The 19,906-nt window shown below is 44.6% G+C and overlaps 1 protein-coding gene across 1 annotated transcript in view; it reads left to right on the forward strand.

The window, feature by feature from the left end:
* Nucleotides 1-19,906, forward strand: part of LOC113838058 (mothers against decapentaplegic homolog 1-like) — a 450,092-nt gene that overhangs the window by 18,394 nt on the left and 411,792 nt on the right. The window contains exon 3 of the mRNA XM_035453574.1: nucleotides 8,856-8,868. Within this exon, the coding sequence (XP_035309465.1) occupies nucleotides 8,856-8,868 (13 nt within the window). The remainder of the gene's footprint in view (nucleotides 1-8,855; nucleotides 8,869-19,906) is intronic.

Below are 19,906 nucleotides of genomic sequence, written 5' to 3' on the forward strand. Positions count from 1 at the left end.
ATTTCTCCAGCCAGCCTGTGCACACCACATCAGTTTCGTCTGACTGGAGCAATTCATGGAGGAGGGATTCCTCAGAGGCAGATTTCCCGGATTTCTTTAATAATTTTCTTAGCATTATTGCTTAATCCAATGTTAAAATGAAATCTTACCAGTACCTTGTCTCTTTAAACTTTCTCTGTGTGATTGACTGTGATCTCTATTCTAATCCAACTCTCTAAGGAGTTGAGGTACCTATTTTCCAGTACCTTTTGCAATCCACCCTCACAAATCCTTATTTGCTTGCCAGCATTCTGAGGGTGATCTCTCAGGGTCCCCTTTCGATCCTGTTCTCAGTGGGACCTCAATTTGTGACTATTCTTGGCCACCACTAAGTCCGAGTATCAGGCAAAAGCCTGGAGATTTGGATGAACCACAAGATGTCTGGTTCTGTTTCTGAGAGAATGTTCGTCACTTTTATTGTGAAGCAGCCTTGTATACAAACTTCCAAAATCCGAGGTCAAAGGGTTCACATCATGATCCTAGTGGGGCAAGGTTAGGAAAACAGGAGGTACCTGTGGTTATACTGGAAAACAACTCTTAGAGGCCCTGTGGGGCCTGGGTCCCAACACCCAATGAGTCATTAGATGCCTGAAGCATATTAGCAGGAACCAGGAGCACACAACACTCAGGAACCCAAATTGAGGCCCCGCCATCCTGTGTGAAAACACAAACAGAACCCAGGGCCCACACCAAAACTGGATCTGGCCCTTTCCACGGCCTGAGGGAAGGTCTCTCCAATTAACCAAATGTCTTTTCTGTGCAGTGGACCACCAATGATGGTCTGCTACAGAGTTACCAGAATCATCCACAGTTAAAAATTTAAGATAGAAAATAAGTGGTAGAGATAAGGGAAACAAGGTCACCCTCAAGGTCCCCCTTCTTTACTTAAACTAAATAGGCTTTTGAAGTGTGGTGGGCATGTTCCACAATAGCCTGTCCTTGGGGATTGTAAGGGTTACTAGTTTTGGGGGTAATTTCAAAATCTTGACAAAATTGACTGAAACCTCTGCTGACATAAGCAGGGCCAGTATCAGTCTTAATTTGTTTTGGGACCCCCATGTAAGCAAAAGCCTGTAGACAGTGGCTTTTAACATCTTTTACCTTTTCACCAGAATGGGCAAAAGCAAATATTAGTCTAGAAAAAATATCTACAGAAACATGGACAAATTGTAATTTACCAAAGGATGGTACGTCCATCTGCCACAGGTGATTGGGCTACAGTCTTCAGGGATTAACTGCCAAGTGAGGCACTGGAAGAAATTCCACACAATGAAGGCAATTTTTAACTATATAAACAACTTGATCCTTGGTTATTCCAGTATGAAATTGTAAGGACCCCGTGCTGATATGAAAACACTTAAGTAAGGATTGTGTTCTAGTGAACTCTTGTGAAACTGCAATGATTTGAGTGTACCTGTTGGCCATGTAATTTCGTTCACTGAGAGGTCCTGGCAAATGGGTATGAGAGCTAAGATGTCCCATAAATACATGGTCACTCCATTGACATGGCAGACCCTGTATCTGTAACAAACTCTCTTGTACTCTGGAGATAGTGGCAAAATAGGCAAGCATCTCCAAGGTTTGATCAATTTGAGTTAGATATTGACTATCAGTATAGATGTTAGTGTTTCCCTGAGGAAGAGTTGCAGTGCCATGGCCAATGCTAAAATTCTGCCATTTGGCCAGAAGCTGCAGCATTTCTGGGTGTCTTAATGATAGGATAAGATACAACTATAGCTGTCCCTTTTGAAGAACCCTCTGTGAAAACCATGAACAAATAGAGTGGCTACAAAATAATAGAACAGAGGGTTCTTCAAAAGGGAAATAGGCTGAGACCATATCTTTGGGAAAATCAAAGATGTATCTTAAAAAAGGAAACCCGATTATTGGATGGGTAATAATTATCAAAATCACTCTGGGTAGCACAGAGAAAAATGCCCAAATCATAACTATTATTTTTGTAGCCACTCTATTTGTTGAAGGGATAAAGGTGTAACAACCTGATCTGGCTCCTTACCAAAAGTCTGCAAAGCAATCTTTTGCTCTTTAAATAGGTGTGCAATTATAGCTTGGGGAGAGGATACCACTGATTTCCATGGGGAGGCCTGAGAATGAAGCCAAAGAATAGGACTCTCTTGCCAAAAAACTCCTGTAGGAGAATGAGCAGAACAAAACACTAATAATTTTAATGGCTGAACATAATCTGTATAATCCAAATTTGCTCCTTCTAAGGCCTTTTCAATCAAATGGATGCACTTCCCTCCTCAAGTAGTAAGACTCGAGGAGAGTTGGGATCTGAATCACCTTGTAATATATTAAAGAGAGGTTTAATTGGCCCAGCAGTAATTTTTAAACTACATCTGATCCAATTAATATCCTCCAGAAGCCTCTGAAAACCATTTAAATTTTAAGGGTGTCCAGGCGAAGACTAATCTTTTATGGGTGCACCCCATTTTCCCACAACCAAAAATGTCTTAGGTTTGGCTCCCTCACTGACCTTCTTATTTCCCTGCATAGCAGAAGCAATAACTTGTCCCATTATGTTGTGTCCATCTATATCTCTACAAATGTGAATGTAATCATTGAGTCTTTTGGCCTTGTGAGGTCATAAAGCTTCTTTACAATAATTGTTGGCATTTTTAAAAGGTAGTTGTCTAACTATGGACCTGGCATTATCAGTACCCCCAAATATAAGGCCTGAAGTTGTAAGAACCAGTCCACAAAGTCAGAATAGGATTCAGACGATACCTGTAGGACCTTAGAAATTTGGTCTCTTATCGCCTTGTTAGGTAAAGCTTTCCAAGCATGGCCAGCAGCTGCTGGGATCTGTGCATATACAGCTGAATGGTATAGAATTTGCTGGCCTAGATTTGCATAGGATCCCATACCAGTAAGCATATCTGAATTCCTTTCAGGGAAATGTGCAGGCATGTTGCAATGTGCCGTTTGGTTACAAAGCTCTTGGAGTTCACCTCTCCAAATGAAATAATCTCCCCCAGACAGCACAGCTGACATAATTGTTGCCAAACACTGGGCATGAAATTCAAAGTCACAAAGAATTAAAAATTGGTCAGAGTAAAAGGGGCATGAGGCCTGTAAGCCATAACTGCCTCTTTTCAGCTGTTTAATATCCTTATAATCAAGAGGGGAGTGCTCACTTTGATTCTGGCCTTGGGGAGTCACGGTATCTATGATTGGGAACATCACTGTGCTCCTCTGCTCTTCAGGAAAGGCCAAAGGAAACCAGAGAGTGCTAGAATTATGAGCAGGAGGTCAAGGCTCAAGGGATCATTTTATTTAGCTTATGTTATAATTTAACGTACCTTTCCAGTTCTTCACTTTCATTAGTCTAATCCCCTGAATATGAGGGAGAGGGCCCAAAGGAAGTGTCATTAGAAGCTTGAAGTGACCTAACAGACTCTTGGTTCTGAGCCTCTGCTAACGCAGCCTTGGCTTCCTCAACCTGCTTTTTCACTTTCACAATATTATTAAGAAGTGCTTCTTTGACAAGAGGGCACAGAGAAAAAGTAACAGCTGGTATGGCATTCGGCCCATCTTTGGGTAATATCCTTTGCAGGTCTATCCTCACCTGCTCCCTATCAACAATACTAAGGTCACCAGAAATTAAAAACCAAGGGCTGACCTTATGTACAATTTTTAAAATGTCTGTTGCTGTCTTGTACTTAATACTGGTGCCCTGCTTATTGGACAGTTGGACCAATTGGTTCCCCATAAGAGAGTAAGAACTGGCTGCACCCAACTTCAATACACCCGTTCCTTACCTTAATGCTGGCAAGCCTTCTCGGGTGATCCTTCAGTGTCTCCCCTTCTTTCCCAAATCTTGTGGGACCTCAAGTTGTTGTAACAGCCAGAACTACAACCTTCTAATGGGTTCAGGCAAGGGAATCTGAGGATTAAATTAAGACAACACAGCAGGTCACTTTTGCAAGGAGGAGGCCGTTTAATTGAAAGGAGAGTAGGCTTATATACCAATAGCACACACAGTGTAAATTTACTCAGATCAAGGACCATGTCCCCAAGCCCCCCTCAATGGGTGGATAAGTTGCATTCTTTCATACAGTACTAGGTGGAAGGGTGGAACTAGGAAGTAAACACCTAGTCTCGAGAGAGAGAGAGCGGACCCCAAGGGCACTGTGGGTCACCCTTAGTTACCAGAAGAACAGCAGACACCAGAGAGTTCCCCAACAGGATTTATCTGTGTAGCCCTAGCTATCCTGGATCTACCTCTGTAGACCAGGCTGGACTCAAACTCAAGGAGATCAGCCTGCCTTTGACTCCTCAAGTGCTGGGCTTACAGGCATGTGCCACCACCACCCAGCTAAAATCTTATGTATTTTTTATTTCATGAGCTTTGGTGTTTTGCCTGAATGTATGTCTGTGTGAGGGTGCTGGGTCCCTTGGAACTGGAGTTGGAGATGGTTGTGAATAGTTATTCCATCTAGAGGGACTGGAGCAATGGCTGAGAATTTAAGAGCACTGGCTGTTCTTCAGAGGTCCTGAGTTCAATTCCCAGCAACCACATGGTGGCTCACAACCATCTGTAATGTGTTCCAGTAGTCTCTCCTAATGTGCATGGCACGCGCATTTGCAGGGAGAATGCTATGCACAGAATAAATAAATAAATCTTTTTGAAAAACATCCCATCTACCTTGTGCCTCTGGGCTTTTACCTTAATCTATTCTCTATCTTTTTCTTTCCTTCTTACTCTGTTGCTGGCTGTGTGGGTTGTCCCTGGTGTTCTCTCTCCCACTTTTCTCCTCCTTCCCTTTTCCTCTCTCTCTTCTTCTATTTATTCTCTCTGCCCATCAGGCCTGTCTATCCCTCTCTCCTGCCTAGATATTGACAGTTCAGCTCTTTACTTGACCAGTCAGAAGTGTTGGGCTGGCAAGGTAACACAGCTTCACAGGGTTAAACAAATGCAACACAAAAGAATGCAACACATCTTCAACTAATATCCCACAAAAGCTGAGAGCTGCCATGTGACTATTGGGAGAAGTACCCTGGGTTCTCTGGAAAAGGTACAAATGCTCTTAATAGCTAAACCATCTCTCCAACCACATAAAAACTCATTTTAAAAATTAGAAAAAAGAGGCCAGGTGTTGCTGGTGCATGCCTTTAGTCCCAGCAGTCGGGAGGCAGAGGCTGGCTGATCTCTGCATGTTCGAGGCCAGCCTGGTCTACCAAGCAAGTTCCAGGATGTCCAGGATAGTACCCAAAGCCACAGAGAAACCCTGTCTCGAAGAAAAAAAGAGACAGAGACAGAGACAGAGAAAGAGAGAGAGAGAGAGAGAGAGAGAGATTTGATAGCAGGGGCCAAAACGGTGGTGGCACAGCAGATGAAGGCACTGGCTATCAAGGCTGATGACAAAGTTCAACCCCCTGAGGAAGTTCAACAATTCATTATTCAGGAATGAAAAATATGATATCCACATATATAACCACAATTGTTAGGACCAAAGGATTGAGACATATGCCAGTCTTAGTTGTTTTAGCCAAAAACTTCTTACTAAAAAGTACCTGTAGGGGCTGATGAGATGGTTCCTCAGGAAAAGACTTTCTCTGTCACTTTGGAGGCTGTTTTCCTAGAATTCTTGTATACCAGGCTGGTCTAAACCTCACAGAGATCTTTTGCTTCTGCCTCCCGAGTGCTGGGATTAAAGACGTGCACCACCAATGCCCGGTGCTGTCTTAGCAGGGTAAAGTATCTACTGCCAAGCTTGATGACTGGCTTCACCATCAGGACCCTCGTGGGTGGAAAGGAAAACATCTACAGGTTGATCTTGGGTCTCCAAAGAACACCATGGTGAACAGTATTAAGGGCAAAAACAAACACACAAACAAACCCCTAGCTGGATTCCAGCTTCCCAGGAGGCAGAAGTAAGAGAATAACAGGTTCAAGGCTAGCCTGGGCAAGTTAGTGAGGCCCTACCTGAAAATGTGAGCTAGGAGGATGGTTTGGCAGTAGAGTGTCTGCTTTCCTAGCATCCCCAGAGATGTAAGTTCCAACACTGCAAATCACTGTTTAAGTTTTTGCACTTGCTTTTTTTCTGAATTGCACAGTTTCCACGTTCAATCCATGTGGGATCCAGCCGACTTGCCAGGTTCATACCTGAGGGGGAGAATAGATTGAGACATGGCAGGTAAAGACAGTTAAGAAAAAGAGACACAGGATAGAGTCAAGGTGGCAATCCAGTGCTTGAATACTGGACTCCCCAGGTTTATTCTTCAACATTCTTAAGTACCCCAACCAAAAGGGGAACATGGCAAAAGACTTCTTTATCATGTATAAGGAACAAACACACTTTCTACCTTAATCCACCAAACATTTGATAACCATACAGAGACTCAACTTCTCCTTATGGGGCCATGAGGGTCAAGAGTAACCACACCTCAGACCAAGTCTGCAGTTATTTAGGTAAGCCATTCAAGTTTAAGATCAAACATCCTATAGTAGCCATGCCTTAGACCTTATGACTTTAACTTTGGAAGACTAAGGACAGTTTTGAACTCTCTGACCTTGAGTCAAGATGAAGCAGAGCAATCTCTGGCCTCTGACCGACAGTATTTCTACAAGTCTGAGGCTAACTTGAGATCAGTGCTCCCTTGTACAAAACATGGTCAAAAAAGCCTTTCTCCTTGTATCTCCATTGCCCGTTCCCTAGAGATTTCCATTGTGGCTAGAGTGATGGCTCAGTAGTTATGAACACTGGCAGCAGACTGGACATTGATGGTGCAACCCTGTAATCCCAGCACTTGCGAAGCAGAGGCAGACAGATCTCTGGGAGTTCAAAGCATGCCTGGTCTACAGATTGAGTTCCAGGACATCCAAGGTTACACAGACAAACCCTGTTGGAAAAAAATCCAAACAAACAAGCAATAGAAATATTAATGGTTAATCTCTCTCTCTCTCTCTCTCTCTCTCTCTCTCTCTCTCTCTCTCTCTCTCTCTCTGTGTGTGTGTGTGTGTGTGTGTGTGTGTGTGTGTGTGTGTGTGTGTGTGTATGTATGTATGTATGTGTCCAAATGCATTGAGCTGATATTGGCCAGAAAAGGACAGCTGATCCCTTCGACCTGAGTTAAAAATTGTTGTATGTGGAACTAAACTCTGGCCCTGTGCAAGAGCAGGAAGCACTGGATACAGAACTAATGAAAACAATATTTGACAAACAAGCTCTGTGGCTGGAGAAGTGGCTCAGAGGTTATGAGCACTGACTGCTATTCCAGGGGTGCTGAGTTCAATTCCCATCAACCACATGGTGGCTCACAACCATCTACAATTCAATCTGGTGCCCTCTTCTGGCAGATAGGCAGAACACTGTATAAGCAATAAATAAATCTTGACAAAGAAAAGGAAGGAAGGAAGGAAGGAAGGAAGGAAGGAAGACAGGCTAAAAGGCAGGGTACCATGATGCTGTCTTTGTAGTCCATAGTGATAGTTCCATGTTTGTCAACAGGCTGTTGGAATAGACCTGAACAAAATGACACACAGTAGCCTGGCAGCGCTTTGACTCACAAAACCGTACTTGGATATTGGGTGCTGAGCAGGAATGCAGCATCAGAATGGAGGCCACCAGGACTTTTGTACCGTCGGACAGCTGTGATCCAGCACTTGAGAGACATTACTTTGTGTGTGATGTTTGCTTTTCTCTGTGTAACAGTCAAGGCTGCCCTGGAACCCCACAAAAATCTGAGTACTGGACATTTCAGTCAGTCACTGTGACAAGACTCCCACCTACTGGCCAAAGTGTGAAACTGCAGATTAAAATAAGGGCAGAGGACACTTATTTGGAGGAGTTGGGTATATTATGTTAGAGACAAGGTGTTACTGTAGCCTTGGCTGTCCTCCACCTCTTAGTTCTGCTTGCCTCTGTTTCTCTAGACCCACAAATAATTGCACAGTTTCCAGAGGCAATTCAAGCAGTAACCTAGAATCCTTGAAGATATAAGAAGGGGAGGGAAATATTTCCCTGCCCAGCCAATTCCTTAGAAATTTGTCTGTTAAGCTGGGGGTTGGTAGCACAAGCCTATACTACCAGCACTCTGGAGGCAGAGGCAGGCAGATCTCTGTGAGTTAGAGACCAACCTGGTCTACAAGAGCTAGATCCAGGACAGCCTCCAAAGCCATAGAGAAACCCTGTCTGGAAAAACCAAAAAAAAAAGTTGTTTGTTTTCCTACTTCACAACTCAACATTGTAATCACACTGGGAAACTGAATACTAGAAAAAAACAGAAGCACAAAATATACTAACTTGGCTGTGGCAGTAAACCAAGTTTCCAGAGGCAGTATACCTAGAAAGATCCAGGAATGTTTGTTTCTGCTATCCACACAGATGAGGCCTCAACACATGGAGAGGGCAGGACATGTGGACCAGCTGGAAGACTGGCTGCCTAGCTAGCATGCATGAAACACAGGACCATAATCTCTCCTAAGGAGATATATAGATTGCATGCCAATGGTTAACATCTGGGCTGAACAAATGTTTACCTCTCATGCATGATGGCTTGTGCCTTTATGAACCAAAGGCAGGTCATTCAAGAGCAGACAGAGTTATATATATATATATGTATGTATATATATATATATATATATATCCTTATCCATGCAAGCTCCAGTATGCTCACTAATGGTAAATGGCAGAAATATGTTAAGGAGCCTGCCACCAAGCATGAAGTCGACACATACATCACAGGAACCAGCATGGTTGCAGTGACCTGATACAGGGAATTAAGCACAGGCCAAATGGTGAGCATGCACAAAGGTAAAATGTGCCCAGTGTTGTGGCTGTTACAGTTAGCACCCAAGAGGCAGTCAGGACAACCTGGACAATTTACTAGGTTCTGCCACCTGTTCCCCCCCCGACACACACACACATACACAAAAATTCAGAAAACCACTTGGAAGTGGCATATGCCCTAATCCTAGAAGAAACAAGATCTGTGCTTCTGGTAGGCAGCAATTCCAGCATCAACAGCCTATCTCAAAAAGGGCCTCATAGAGTGCACAATGGTGTGGCAAGCCTTTAATCCTAGCATTTGTGAGGCAGAAGCCTGTGGATCTGACTCCAAATGAGAGAAACCCTGTCTTGGTAAAAACAAAACCAAAAAACACTGAGGTGTTTTGGTCACACAGAGCGTGTTCAAAAAAACAATGTCAAAGGTAGTTTGCAACATAGTTCAAGGAGTTCAAAAACAATGAAAAAGGTGGTTTGCAACATAGCTCAAGGAATTTCCGAGTTCCCGTTAAGGCCTTGATTTGTTTCACTCTGCCTTTAATCCCAGCACTCAGGAGACAGAGGCAGGCATGTGAGTTCGAGACCAGCCTGGTTCAGGAGTGCTAGTTCCAAGACAGCCTCAAAAGCCAGAGAGAAGCCCTGTCTCGAACCCACCCCCCACCCCCACACACAAATACCCTGAGACATGTGCCCTAAACAGGATTTCTTACACCCATAGCAAAACTTGAACCTACTGAAAATGTCTCAAAAGCTCCCAGAGAAAAATCCGCTTTCAAAATGTAACGTTGTAGCTTAGTTCTCACCACTACCGGGCTCCGTTTTAGGTCCAAGAACATACGTGAACAATGTTCCCATCACACCTAACTTGCCCAGCATTTTTAGCGGAGTGCAGCACTCCTCACACAAACAAGCCTGAGCTCAGCACCTGTGCACAAGACTTTCCAATGGGCTCAACAGGGATGCTTGAATCACACAGCGAGGCACAAAGTGGAAGCACTTTCCAGTTCTGCCTCAGAGAGGGCAACCACATTGATGACCGCTTTGTGGGTTGTCCCCTCGAGCCTCGGGGCTCCTTGACCCGCCCCCCCTCCTTTCCAATACCGCTTCAGCTTCAGTTCCTGGCTACTGTGCAAACGATGTACAAAACCTTCCTCCCTGCTCAACATTCTCCCCCCCCGCAATGCCCGTGGAGTCCCAGCTCCCAGGACACCACAGTTAACCCAGACACACGCTGCCAAAGGGCCCATTATAGCTCAAGTCCCAAGAGTGCCCCACACTATTCGAATGCTAGAGGAGTCAGTAAGAACTGGGGAAATCGCCCCCATAGTTTGAGTACCACAGGCTGACCTGGTCCAGAGAGACGCACAAGCCGGAAAAAAAATTTACCTGACAGAAACTAAAAATATTGGAAAAGTTCAAACTGATGCGCCAAAAACTTAAATGATGCATAATTCACAGTGGTTAGTATCCGGTCCCAAAATTGACCCAAGTCCACTGGTAATTTGGCTTCTCAAACAAATCCAATACAATTGCCTGGGACCCTCTGAAACTCCCAGAAACGTCATTCATAACACTCACAAAAACTCCGAAAATTACTACTTTGCTAAAACTATATACAATCTGCCTGCAGGCCTTGCCTCCTATGACGTGGGACTACACTCAGCTGACTTGGGGCCAAGAGGCCGAATCCTTGGCTATGTTCATTTAAAACTCTAGTTTTTTCAAGTTCCAAAGCAAGCTAGTAGTACTGGCTCAAGCCCATGATCCTAGTTAGGCAGGCAGACGTGTGCATTCGAGGCCGGGATAGTCTACAGAGCGCATTCAGGACATGCTCCAAACTACACAGATTACGAAAAGTTCTCTAAGTAGGCCCTTTGTGGTTTTGAGGAAGGCAGAAGTGTGTTACTTAGCCTGTCCCAGGTCGTAAGCTGGCTAAATTAAACCTATCTCATCCAACATCCATATCAAGCCTACACCTGCCTCTCAAAGCTATGGTCCTGGGTTTCAAATCTCAGAAGAGAAAAAAAGAAACTTACCTTTCTGACAGAGAGAAAGCCGAACTGGAAAGGTGGAGCAGAATATCCTGAGAAGCACCAACAAAATCCCAAAAGTCTCTGGGAGAGGGAGAGGCTCTAGTATTTACATAGTCTGAGGGCTCATTGGCCCCCTGGAGGGGAGGCTCTGCCATCCCTCTCCCCACCTGGCGCCATCCTTACCCAATCCACCCTCTGTCCTGGGTTCTGATGTCCCCTGGGGATGAATGACCTTCAGCATCCATGCCCTGCTCCCCCACCATCCCGTGTCTGCCCCCCACAACCAGACGAGGAAGTGCATTTGTTTGTATGTATCTGGGTATGGGTGGGGTGTTTCCATTTTTGTAGCAATTATTGAGGCTGAAGCTGGCTCCAGATTCATTCTTAAAAATATTAATGAAAGGAGTAAAGGAAGTAACCTCTGCCTGGGAGGCTCAGTGTTTTGGTTTCTTATTTTCTGACTGAGTTGAAGTCCTTTCTCTGCCTCCTTTGTCTTTCTTCCTCTTGTGTGTACGGGTAGACCTTATTTGCCAAACTGCACTGGGGGTCAAACAATAACTAACTGAGGTGGTTTTCTCTACCGTTACATGGTTTTATGGATTGAAATCAGGTCTACAGGAATACAGGGACAAAGCTACTGAGACACGTTACATGCTTGGGTTTTAGGGTTTCTTCGGACAAAGTCTCAGTTATTCCAAGCTGCCCCTAAACTCACTAAATTATCAAGGATGTCCTTGGATTCTTTATTTGCTCTTGCTGTCTCCCATGATCTGTAATAGTGAGCACATAAGACCATGCCCAGTTCAGTCATCAATTCCAGGCATATTTCTATGTATTTTTTATGTATTTTTTATTGAAGAAGTAAACCTTGTCAGCAAGTAGCTAGGCCTTCCATTTGGAGAAGCAGATAAAGATATGGATTTGGCCTATGAAGTGGCAACACCTTTACTCCCAGACCTTTACTCCCAGACCTTCAGTGGCAAGGGAGGTAGATGTCTTGAGTTTGTGACCAGGACTACACAGAGAGCCCTTATCTCAATAAAAACAGCAACAAGGATATAGGTTTTAGTGTCTAGAATACTGGATTTCTTTTTATATTTTTCCTCCCTTTATTTATTTGGAGACTGGGTCTTTCTAGGCTAGACTAGCTTTGGATTCTCTATGTAGCTGAGGATATCCTTGAATTCTTCTCCTGTCAATACTTTCCCATTCTGCCCTTGCCCTTGTCTATTCTATGCTGAATCCAAACAAGCATCCCATCAACATAGCTTCAACCTTAGAATTTAGTTTCTTTTGTGTCTGAGAGTGTGTGTATGTATGTGTATGTAAGAGAGAGAGAGAGAAAGAGAGAGAGAGAGAGAGACAGAGACAGAGACAGAGACAGAGACAGAGAATCCTACTATTGCTGCTATTGCTGGCTAGCCTGGGACTCACTATGTAGACAAGGCTGGTCTCTGCCTTAAGAATAAAGACTTGTCCCACCACTCAATTCTGCAGTGAGCTTTTTAAAAATTACATTTGTGAGTGTGGTGGTGTACAACTTTAATCCCAGCATTCTGGATCTAGAATAAGGCACATATCTGGATATCCAGGCCAGCTGATCTACAAAGCTGGTTCCAGGACAACTACAGGTCTTACAAAGGGAAACCCTGTCTGAAAAAAACAAAACAAAAGAAACCCCACATAATCAGACACAGAATAGACTCCTCCATTACCCCAAAAGCAACCTCCCCACATATCCAAACATGTAATGAACTTTGAGGGTGTTTTAGTTACTTCTAGAAAAAAAGGCATTTAATGTTTTGTGTATCTACAAGGATCAGCCTGCAGGCATGGCTTGATTTGCGAATTTTCTTTTCCTCTTTGTGTATTTCTATTTGGGACTGGGGGTGTCCACAGAATACAGAAGATGACATCAGATGACCGGGGTCATCACTTACAGGATGTTGTGAACTATTAACTGGATGCTGGAAACCAAACATGGCTTCTCGAGAAGATCAGTCTTAACCACTGAGCCATCTCTCCAGCTCCTGCTTTGGGGATCTGGGTTTCTGGGATCTCTTACTATCCTGTCTCCCCACTCAGGCTCACCCTGCTTAGAGGCAGAATCCCCGCAGTGCTACTGTGACCTTGTCTACATCCCCCACCCTATCTCCCCAGACAGGGTTTCTGTGTGTAGACCTGGCTGTCCTGGAACTCACTATGTAGCCCAGGCTGGCCTTGAACTCAGAAATCAGCCTCCCACTGCTGGGATTACAGATGTGCGTCACCATGTCTATTGCTGCAAACACAAGCCTTACCAAGCTGCAGGCATTGGACTCACTGTTTATAAACATGTTCTCTGGGGATAGTGAAGCCTTGAGAGTCGGAACCTCCCTAACTCTATTGTTCCAGACCAAATGTGACTCCAGACTAAAATTGAGGAGCAGTTTAACCACATAATGAAATCACTAATCATTGTCTTCAAACCAGGAAGGGAATCCAGTCTATAATAACTTACATTATTGACTGTGTGTTTTTGGCACAAGCCTTTAATGCCAGCACTCTCAGGAGGCAGAGGCAGGTGGATCTCTGTGAGATCAAAACCAGGCTGGTTTACAGAGCAAGGTCTATGACAGGCTCCAAAACAATACAGAGAAATCTGTCTCGACAAACGTACACAGACACACACACACACACACAACACACACACACACACACACAGCTTGCATTATTATAACTTGAATTGTATGTGGCCCCCAAGTCCTATCCCACACCCCAAATGGTTACTTTTTCCTTGTAGCCCTGATTGACTTGTCCCCTGCAGGCTGGACAGCTGTGGCTTCACAGCCAAAGCAGGTGAGGGCCTTTCTTCCTTCCTGCAAACCAACCAGACACTGACTGAGCTTTATATGACCAACAACGCTCTGGGGGACACAGGTGTCAGTATAATGTACAGGAGGCTGAGACATCCAGGCTGCAATCTTGGAGTCCTGTGGTGAGAGATAGACCCAGATTTCTTGGGGGAGAATGTGGAATTCAGGAATGCTGGCCTCAGATTTGGGGGTAAGAATTGTAAATGATTGAGATGTATTAAACACTGGATAAATGATGCTGGAGAGATAGATCAAGAGTTAAAAGCACTTGGTGATCTTACAGGGAACCTGAGTTCAGTTCCCAGCACCCCTGTCAGGTGGCCACATTCACCTGTAATTCTAGCTCCCGGGGATCCAACTCCCTTTTCTAATATTCTTGGTCATACCCCCACAACACACCCACATGGACATGCACAGATGACAAAAATAAAAATTAATAAACTGGCCAGGATTGGTGTCCCACGCCTTTAATCCCAGCATGTGGGAGGCAGAGGCAAGAGGATCTTTGTGAGTTTGAAGCCAGCCTGGACTACAGAGTGAATGTTAAGATTGGCTCTAAAGCTATACAGAGAAACCCTGTCTCAAAAAACCAAAATAAATAAAATAACTGAATAAATAAAAGGTGCAAGTATGATACTGTCTTGAAACATGAAATAAATAAATAAATAATAAGATTGAGAGGAAGGAGCCCAGAGAGTTTGGGACCATGTTTGATCCCAGTACATGAAAAGCAGATGCATGTAGATCTCTAATAATTCTGTAAAAGCAAGGTAAACTAGAGAGGGTGGAGTTAACTCCATCCTCAGAAAAAGCCTGAGAATTTTCCTGTGTAGCACAAGACTGATTCAGCTACATGGTTTCTCTGTGGCTTTGGAGGCTGTCCTGGAACTAGCTCTTGTAGACCAGGCTGGTTTCGAACTCTCAGCAAAGTTCCTTTGCCTCCCGAATGCTAGGATTAAAGGTGTGCACCACCACTGCCAAGCCCACGTCACTTACTCTTACCCAATCCTGAAAAAAATATATAAAAAATCTAGTTCTCTAGACTCTAAAACCTATATCCTTGTTGCTGTTTTATTGAGATATGGGCCATCTGTGTAGTCCTGGCCCCAAACTCAAGACATCTACCTGCCTCTGCCTCTGCCTCTGCCTCCCAAAGGCTGGGAGCAAAGATCTTGCCACTACATAGGCCAAATAAATATCTTTATCTGCTTCTCCAAATGGAAGACCTAGCTACTTGCTGACAAGGTTCACTTCTTCAATAAAAAATACATGAAAAATACATAGAAATGTCCCTGGAATTGATGACTGAACTGGGCATGGTCTTATGTGCCCATTATTCCAGCCCTTGGGAGATGGCAAGAGGAAATAAGGAATCCAAGGACATCTTTGGCAGTTTACTGAGTTTAGGACCAACTTGAGTACCTGAGACTTTGTCCGAAGAAACCCTAAAACCCAAGCATGTAACGTGACTCAGTAGCTTTGTCCCTGTATTCCTGGACACCTGATTTCAATCCATAAAACCATGTAAAGGTAGAGAAAACCAACTCAGCTAGCTATTGATTGACCCCCAATCCAGTTTGGCAAAGCAGGTCTAACCATACACACATGAGGAAGAAAGACAAAGGAGGTGGAGCAAGGACTTCAACTCAGTCAAAACATGAGAAAACAAACCAAAACACTGACCCTCCCAGGTAGAGATTACTTCCTTTACTCCTTTCATTAATATTTTTAAGAATGAATCTGGAGCCGGGCAGTGGTGGCACATGCCTTTAATCCCAGCACTCGGGAGGCAGAGGCAGGGCGATCTCTGTGAGTTCGAGACCTTCATGGTCTACAAGAGCTAGTTCCAGGACAGCCTCCCAAGCCACAGAATAACGCTGTCATTAAAAAAAAGAATGAATATGGAGCCAGGCAGTGGTGGCAAATTCCTTTTCATGTCAGTACCCTGGAGGCAGACAAGGACAGATCTCAGATAGTTTCAGGCTAGGATAGGCTCCAGTACTATCCAGAATCTCTTAAAGGACCCACAAAACAAAAACCAAATGCTGAATCTCACTATGTACCCTGCCCAGTCAGGAATTCATGATTGAGACCCCCGGGGATTGAACTAACAGCTATCCTTCCCACACCCCGAGACTCAGCCTCAATAATTGCTACAAAAAAGAAACCACCCTACCCAGACCCTAGCCATTTAAAAACATAGATACAAACAAACAAATCCACTTCCTCCTCTGGGGATGGGGGGCAGATGGGACGGTTGGGGAGCAGAGCATGGATGCTGAAGGTCATTCAGCCCCAGGGGGCATCAGAACCCAGGATACAAGGTGGATTGAGCAAGGATGGCCCCAGGTTAGGGGAGGGATTCCAGAGCCTGCCCTCCAGGGGGCCAATGAGCTCTCAGACTATATAAATACTAGAGCCTCTCTGCTCCCAGAGACTTCTATCGGATCTTGTTGGTGCTTGTGAGGATATTCTGCTCCAACTTTCGAGTTTGGCCTTCTCTCTGTATGAAAGGTAATTTTTTCTGTTCTGAGATTTGAAACCGAGGACCTTAGCTTTGAGAGGCAGGTATAGGCTAGATATGGATGTTGGATGAGATAGGTTTATTTTAGATGAGAGGTTTAATTTAGCTAGCTTACGACCTGGGTCAGGCTGAGTAACACACATCTGCGTTCCTCAATACCACCAATGCCTACTTTCAGAGCTTTTGGTATTCTGTGTAGTTTGGAGCATGTCCTGGAACGCGCTCGGTAGACTATGCCAGCCTGGAACGCACAGGTCAGCCTGCCTAACTAGGATTAAGTGCTTGAGCCTGCACTGACCTGCTTGCTTTAGAACTTTTAAAAACTAGAATTTTAAATGAACATAGCCAAGGATTTAGCTTCCTGGCCCCAAGTCAGCTGAGTGTAGTCACACCTCACAGGAGGCAAGACCTGCAGGCAGATTGTATATAATTTTAGCGATGTAGAAATTTTATGAGTGTTTGTAGGTTTATGAATGACACTTCTAGGAGTTTCAGAATGTCCCAGGCAATTGAATTGGATTTGTTGGAGAAGCCAAATTAACAATGGACTTGGGTCAATTTTGGGACCCGATATTAACCACGCTGAATTCACATATCTTTTAGGTTTTTTGTCGCATTCGAGTGAACTGTTCCAATGTTTTTAGTTTGCTGGTGGATAAATATTTTTTTCAGAATGTGCATCTCTCTGGACTATGTCAGCCTGTGATACTCAAACTATGGGGTACTTTGTGTTCTGGAAATAGTGCCGCCAGGTTTTGAGCACTACTTTGACATTGTTCATAAGTGTGCGGTTTCCCCACTTCTTAGTGACTCATCCAGATTCCGAATAGTGTGGGGCACTCTTTGGACTTGGGCTACAATGGGTCCTTTGGTAGCGTGTGTCTGGGTTAACTGCGGTGTCCTGGGACCTGGGACTCCTCGGGCATGGAGGGGAGAATGTTGAGCGGGGAGGAAGGTTTTGTACATCGCTTGCACAGTAGCCAGGGACCGAAGCCGTATTTGAAAGGACAGTGGGGGGTCGAGGTTCCCCCAGGCTTGAGGGGACAACCCACAAAGCGGTCATCAATGTGGTTGCCCTCTCTGAGTCAGAACTGGAATGTGCTTCCACTTTGTGCCTCGCTGTGTGGGACAAGCATTACTGTTGAGCTCATTGGAAATTCTTGTGCACAGGTGCTGAGCTCAGGCTTGGGAGTGTGAGGAGTGCTGCACTCTGCTAAAAATGCTGGGCAAGTTAGGTGTGATGGGAACATTGTTCATGTATGTTCCGTGGACCTAAAACGGAGCCCAGTAATGGTGAGACCTAAGCTACAGCGGTTACATTTTGAAAGCGGATTTTTCTCTGGGAGCTTTTGAGACATTTTCACTAGGTTCAAGTTTCGCCTTGGTTGTAAGAAAAGCAGTCTAGGGCACATGTCTCAGGGTATTTTGTGTGTGTATGTGGGGGTTGAGACAGGGCTTCTCTCTGGCTTTTGAGGCTGTCTTGGAACTAGCACTCCTGAACCAGGCTGGTCTCGAACTCACATGCCTTCCTCTGTCTCCCGAGTGCTGGGATTAAAGGCAGAGAGAAACAAATCAAGGCCTTAACGGGAACTCGGAAATTCCTTGAGCTATGTTGCAAACCACCTTTGTCATTGTTTTTGAACTCCTTGAACTATGTTGCAAACCACCTTTGACATTGTTTTTTGAACACGCTCTGTGTGACCAAAACACCTCAGTGTTTTTTGGTTTTGTTTTTACCAAGACAGGGTTTCTCTCATTTGGAGTCAGATCCACAGGCTTCTGCCTCACAAGTGCTAGTATTAAAGGCTTGCCACACCATTGTGAACTCTATGAGGCCCTTTTTGAGATAGGCTGTTGATGCTGGAATTCCTGCCTACCAGGAGCACAGATCTTGTTTCTTCTAGGATTAGGGCATAATGTACTTCCAAGTGGTTTTCTGAATTTTTGTGTATGTGTGTGTGTGTCGGGGGGAGCAGGTGGTAGAATCCTAGTAAATTGTCCAGGTTGTCCTGACTGCCTCTTGGGTGCTAACTGTAACAGCCACAATACTGGGCACATTTTACCTTTGTGCATGCTCACCATTTGGCCTGTGCTTACTCCCCTGTGTCAGGTCACTGCAACCATGTTGGTTCCTGTGATATATGTGTCGACTTCATGCTTGATGGCAGGCTCGTTAACATGTTTCTGCCATTTACCATTAGTGAGCATACTGTAGCCTGGAGCTTGCACGGATAAGGATATATATATATGTTCCTGTAGGTCCTGGAGTTCAAACCCAGCTTCTCTCATGTAGTCTGTTGTCTTTCACCAATTGTTCATTTTCCTGGTCCTCCCTGTAGCTCTGTCTGCTCTTGAATGACCTGCCTTTGGTTCATAAAGGCACAAGCCATCATGCACGGCAGAGGTAAACATTTGTTCAGCCCAGATGGTAACCATCGGCATGCAATCTATATAGCTCCTTAGGAGAGAATAGAGTCAGGGTTTCATGCATGCTAGCTAGGCAGCCAGTCTTCCAGCTTCTCCACATGTCCTGCCTTCTCCATGTATTGAGGCCTCATCTGTGTGGATAGCAGATACAAACATTCCTGGATCTTTCTAGGTATACTGCCTCTGGGACCTTGGTTTATAACCCCAGGCCACTTAGTATATTTTGTGCTTCTGTTTTTTCTAGTGTACAGATTTCCAGTGTGATTACAATGTTGAGTTGTGAAGTAGGAAAACAAACAGCTTTTTTGGGGGTTTTTCTAGACAGGGTTTCTCTGTGGCTTTGGAGGCTGTCCTGGAACCAGCTCTTGTAGACCAGGTTGGTATCTAACTCACAGACATCTGCCTGCCTCTGCCTCCAGAGTGCTGGTATTATAGGCTTGTGCCACCAACCCTCAGCTAAAAAGACAAATTTCTAAGGAATTGGCTGGGCAGGGAAATATTGCCCCCCCCTCTTATATCTGCAAGGATTCTAGGTTACTGCTTGAATTGCCTCTGGAAAATGTGCAAATATTTGTGGGTCTAGAGAAGCCAAGGCAAGCAGAAGTAAGAGGTGGAGGACAGCCAAAGCTACAGAAACACTTTGTCTCTAACATAATATACCCAACTCCTCCAAATTAAGTGTCCTCTGCCCTTATTTTAATCTGCAGTTTCACACATTCGACAGTAGGTGGGAGTCTTGTCACAGTGACTGACTGAAATGTCCAGTATTCAGATTTTTGTGGAGTTCCAGGGCAGCTTTGACTGTTACACAGAGAAAAGGAAAAGTCACACACAAAATAATGTCTCTCAAGTGCTGGATCACAGCTGTCCGAGGGAACAAAAGTCCTGGTGGCCTCCGTTCTTTTGCTGCATTCCTGCTCAGCACCCAATATCCAAGTACGGTTTTGTGAGTCTAAGCGCAGCCAGGCTACTGTGTGTCATTTTGTTCAGGTCTATTCCAAACAGCCTGTGGACAAACATGGGACTATCACTATGGACTACAAAGACAGCATCATGCTACCCTGCCTTTTAGCCTGTCTTCCTTCCTTCCTTCCTCCTTTCCTTCCTTCCTTCCTTTGTGAAGATTTATTTATTACTTATACAGTGTTCTTCCTACCTGCCAGAAGAGGGCACCAGATTGAATTGTAGATGGTTGTGAGCCACCATGTGGTTGCTGGGAATTGAAGTCAGGACCCCTGGAATAGCAGTCAGTGCTCATAACCTCCTAGTCATGTC

This window comes from Cricetulus griseus, unplaced genomic scaffold (assembly GCF_003668045.3).
Source record: "Cricetulus griseus strain 17A/GY unplaced genomic scaffold, alternate assembly CriGri-PICRH-1.0 unplaced_scaffold_1, whole genome shotgun sequence".
Taxonomy (NCBI): Eukaryota; Metazoa; Chordata; class Mammalia; order Rodentia; family Cricetidae; genus Cricetulus; species Cricetulus griseus.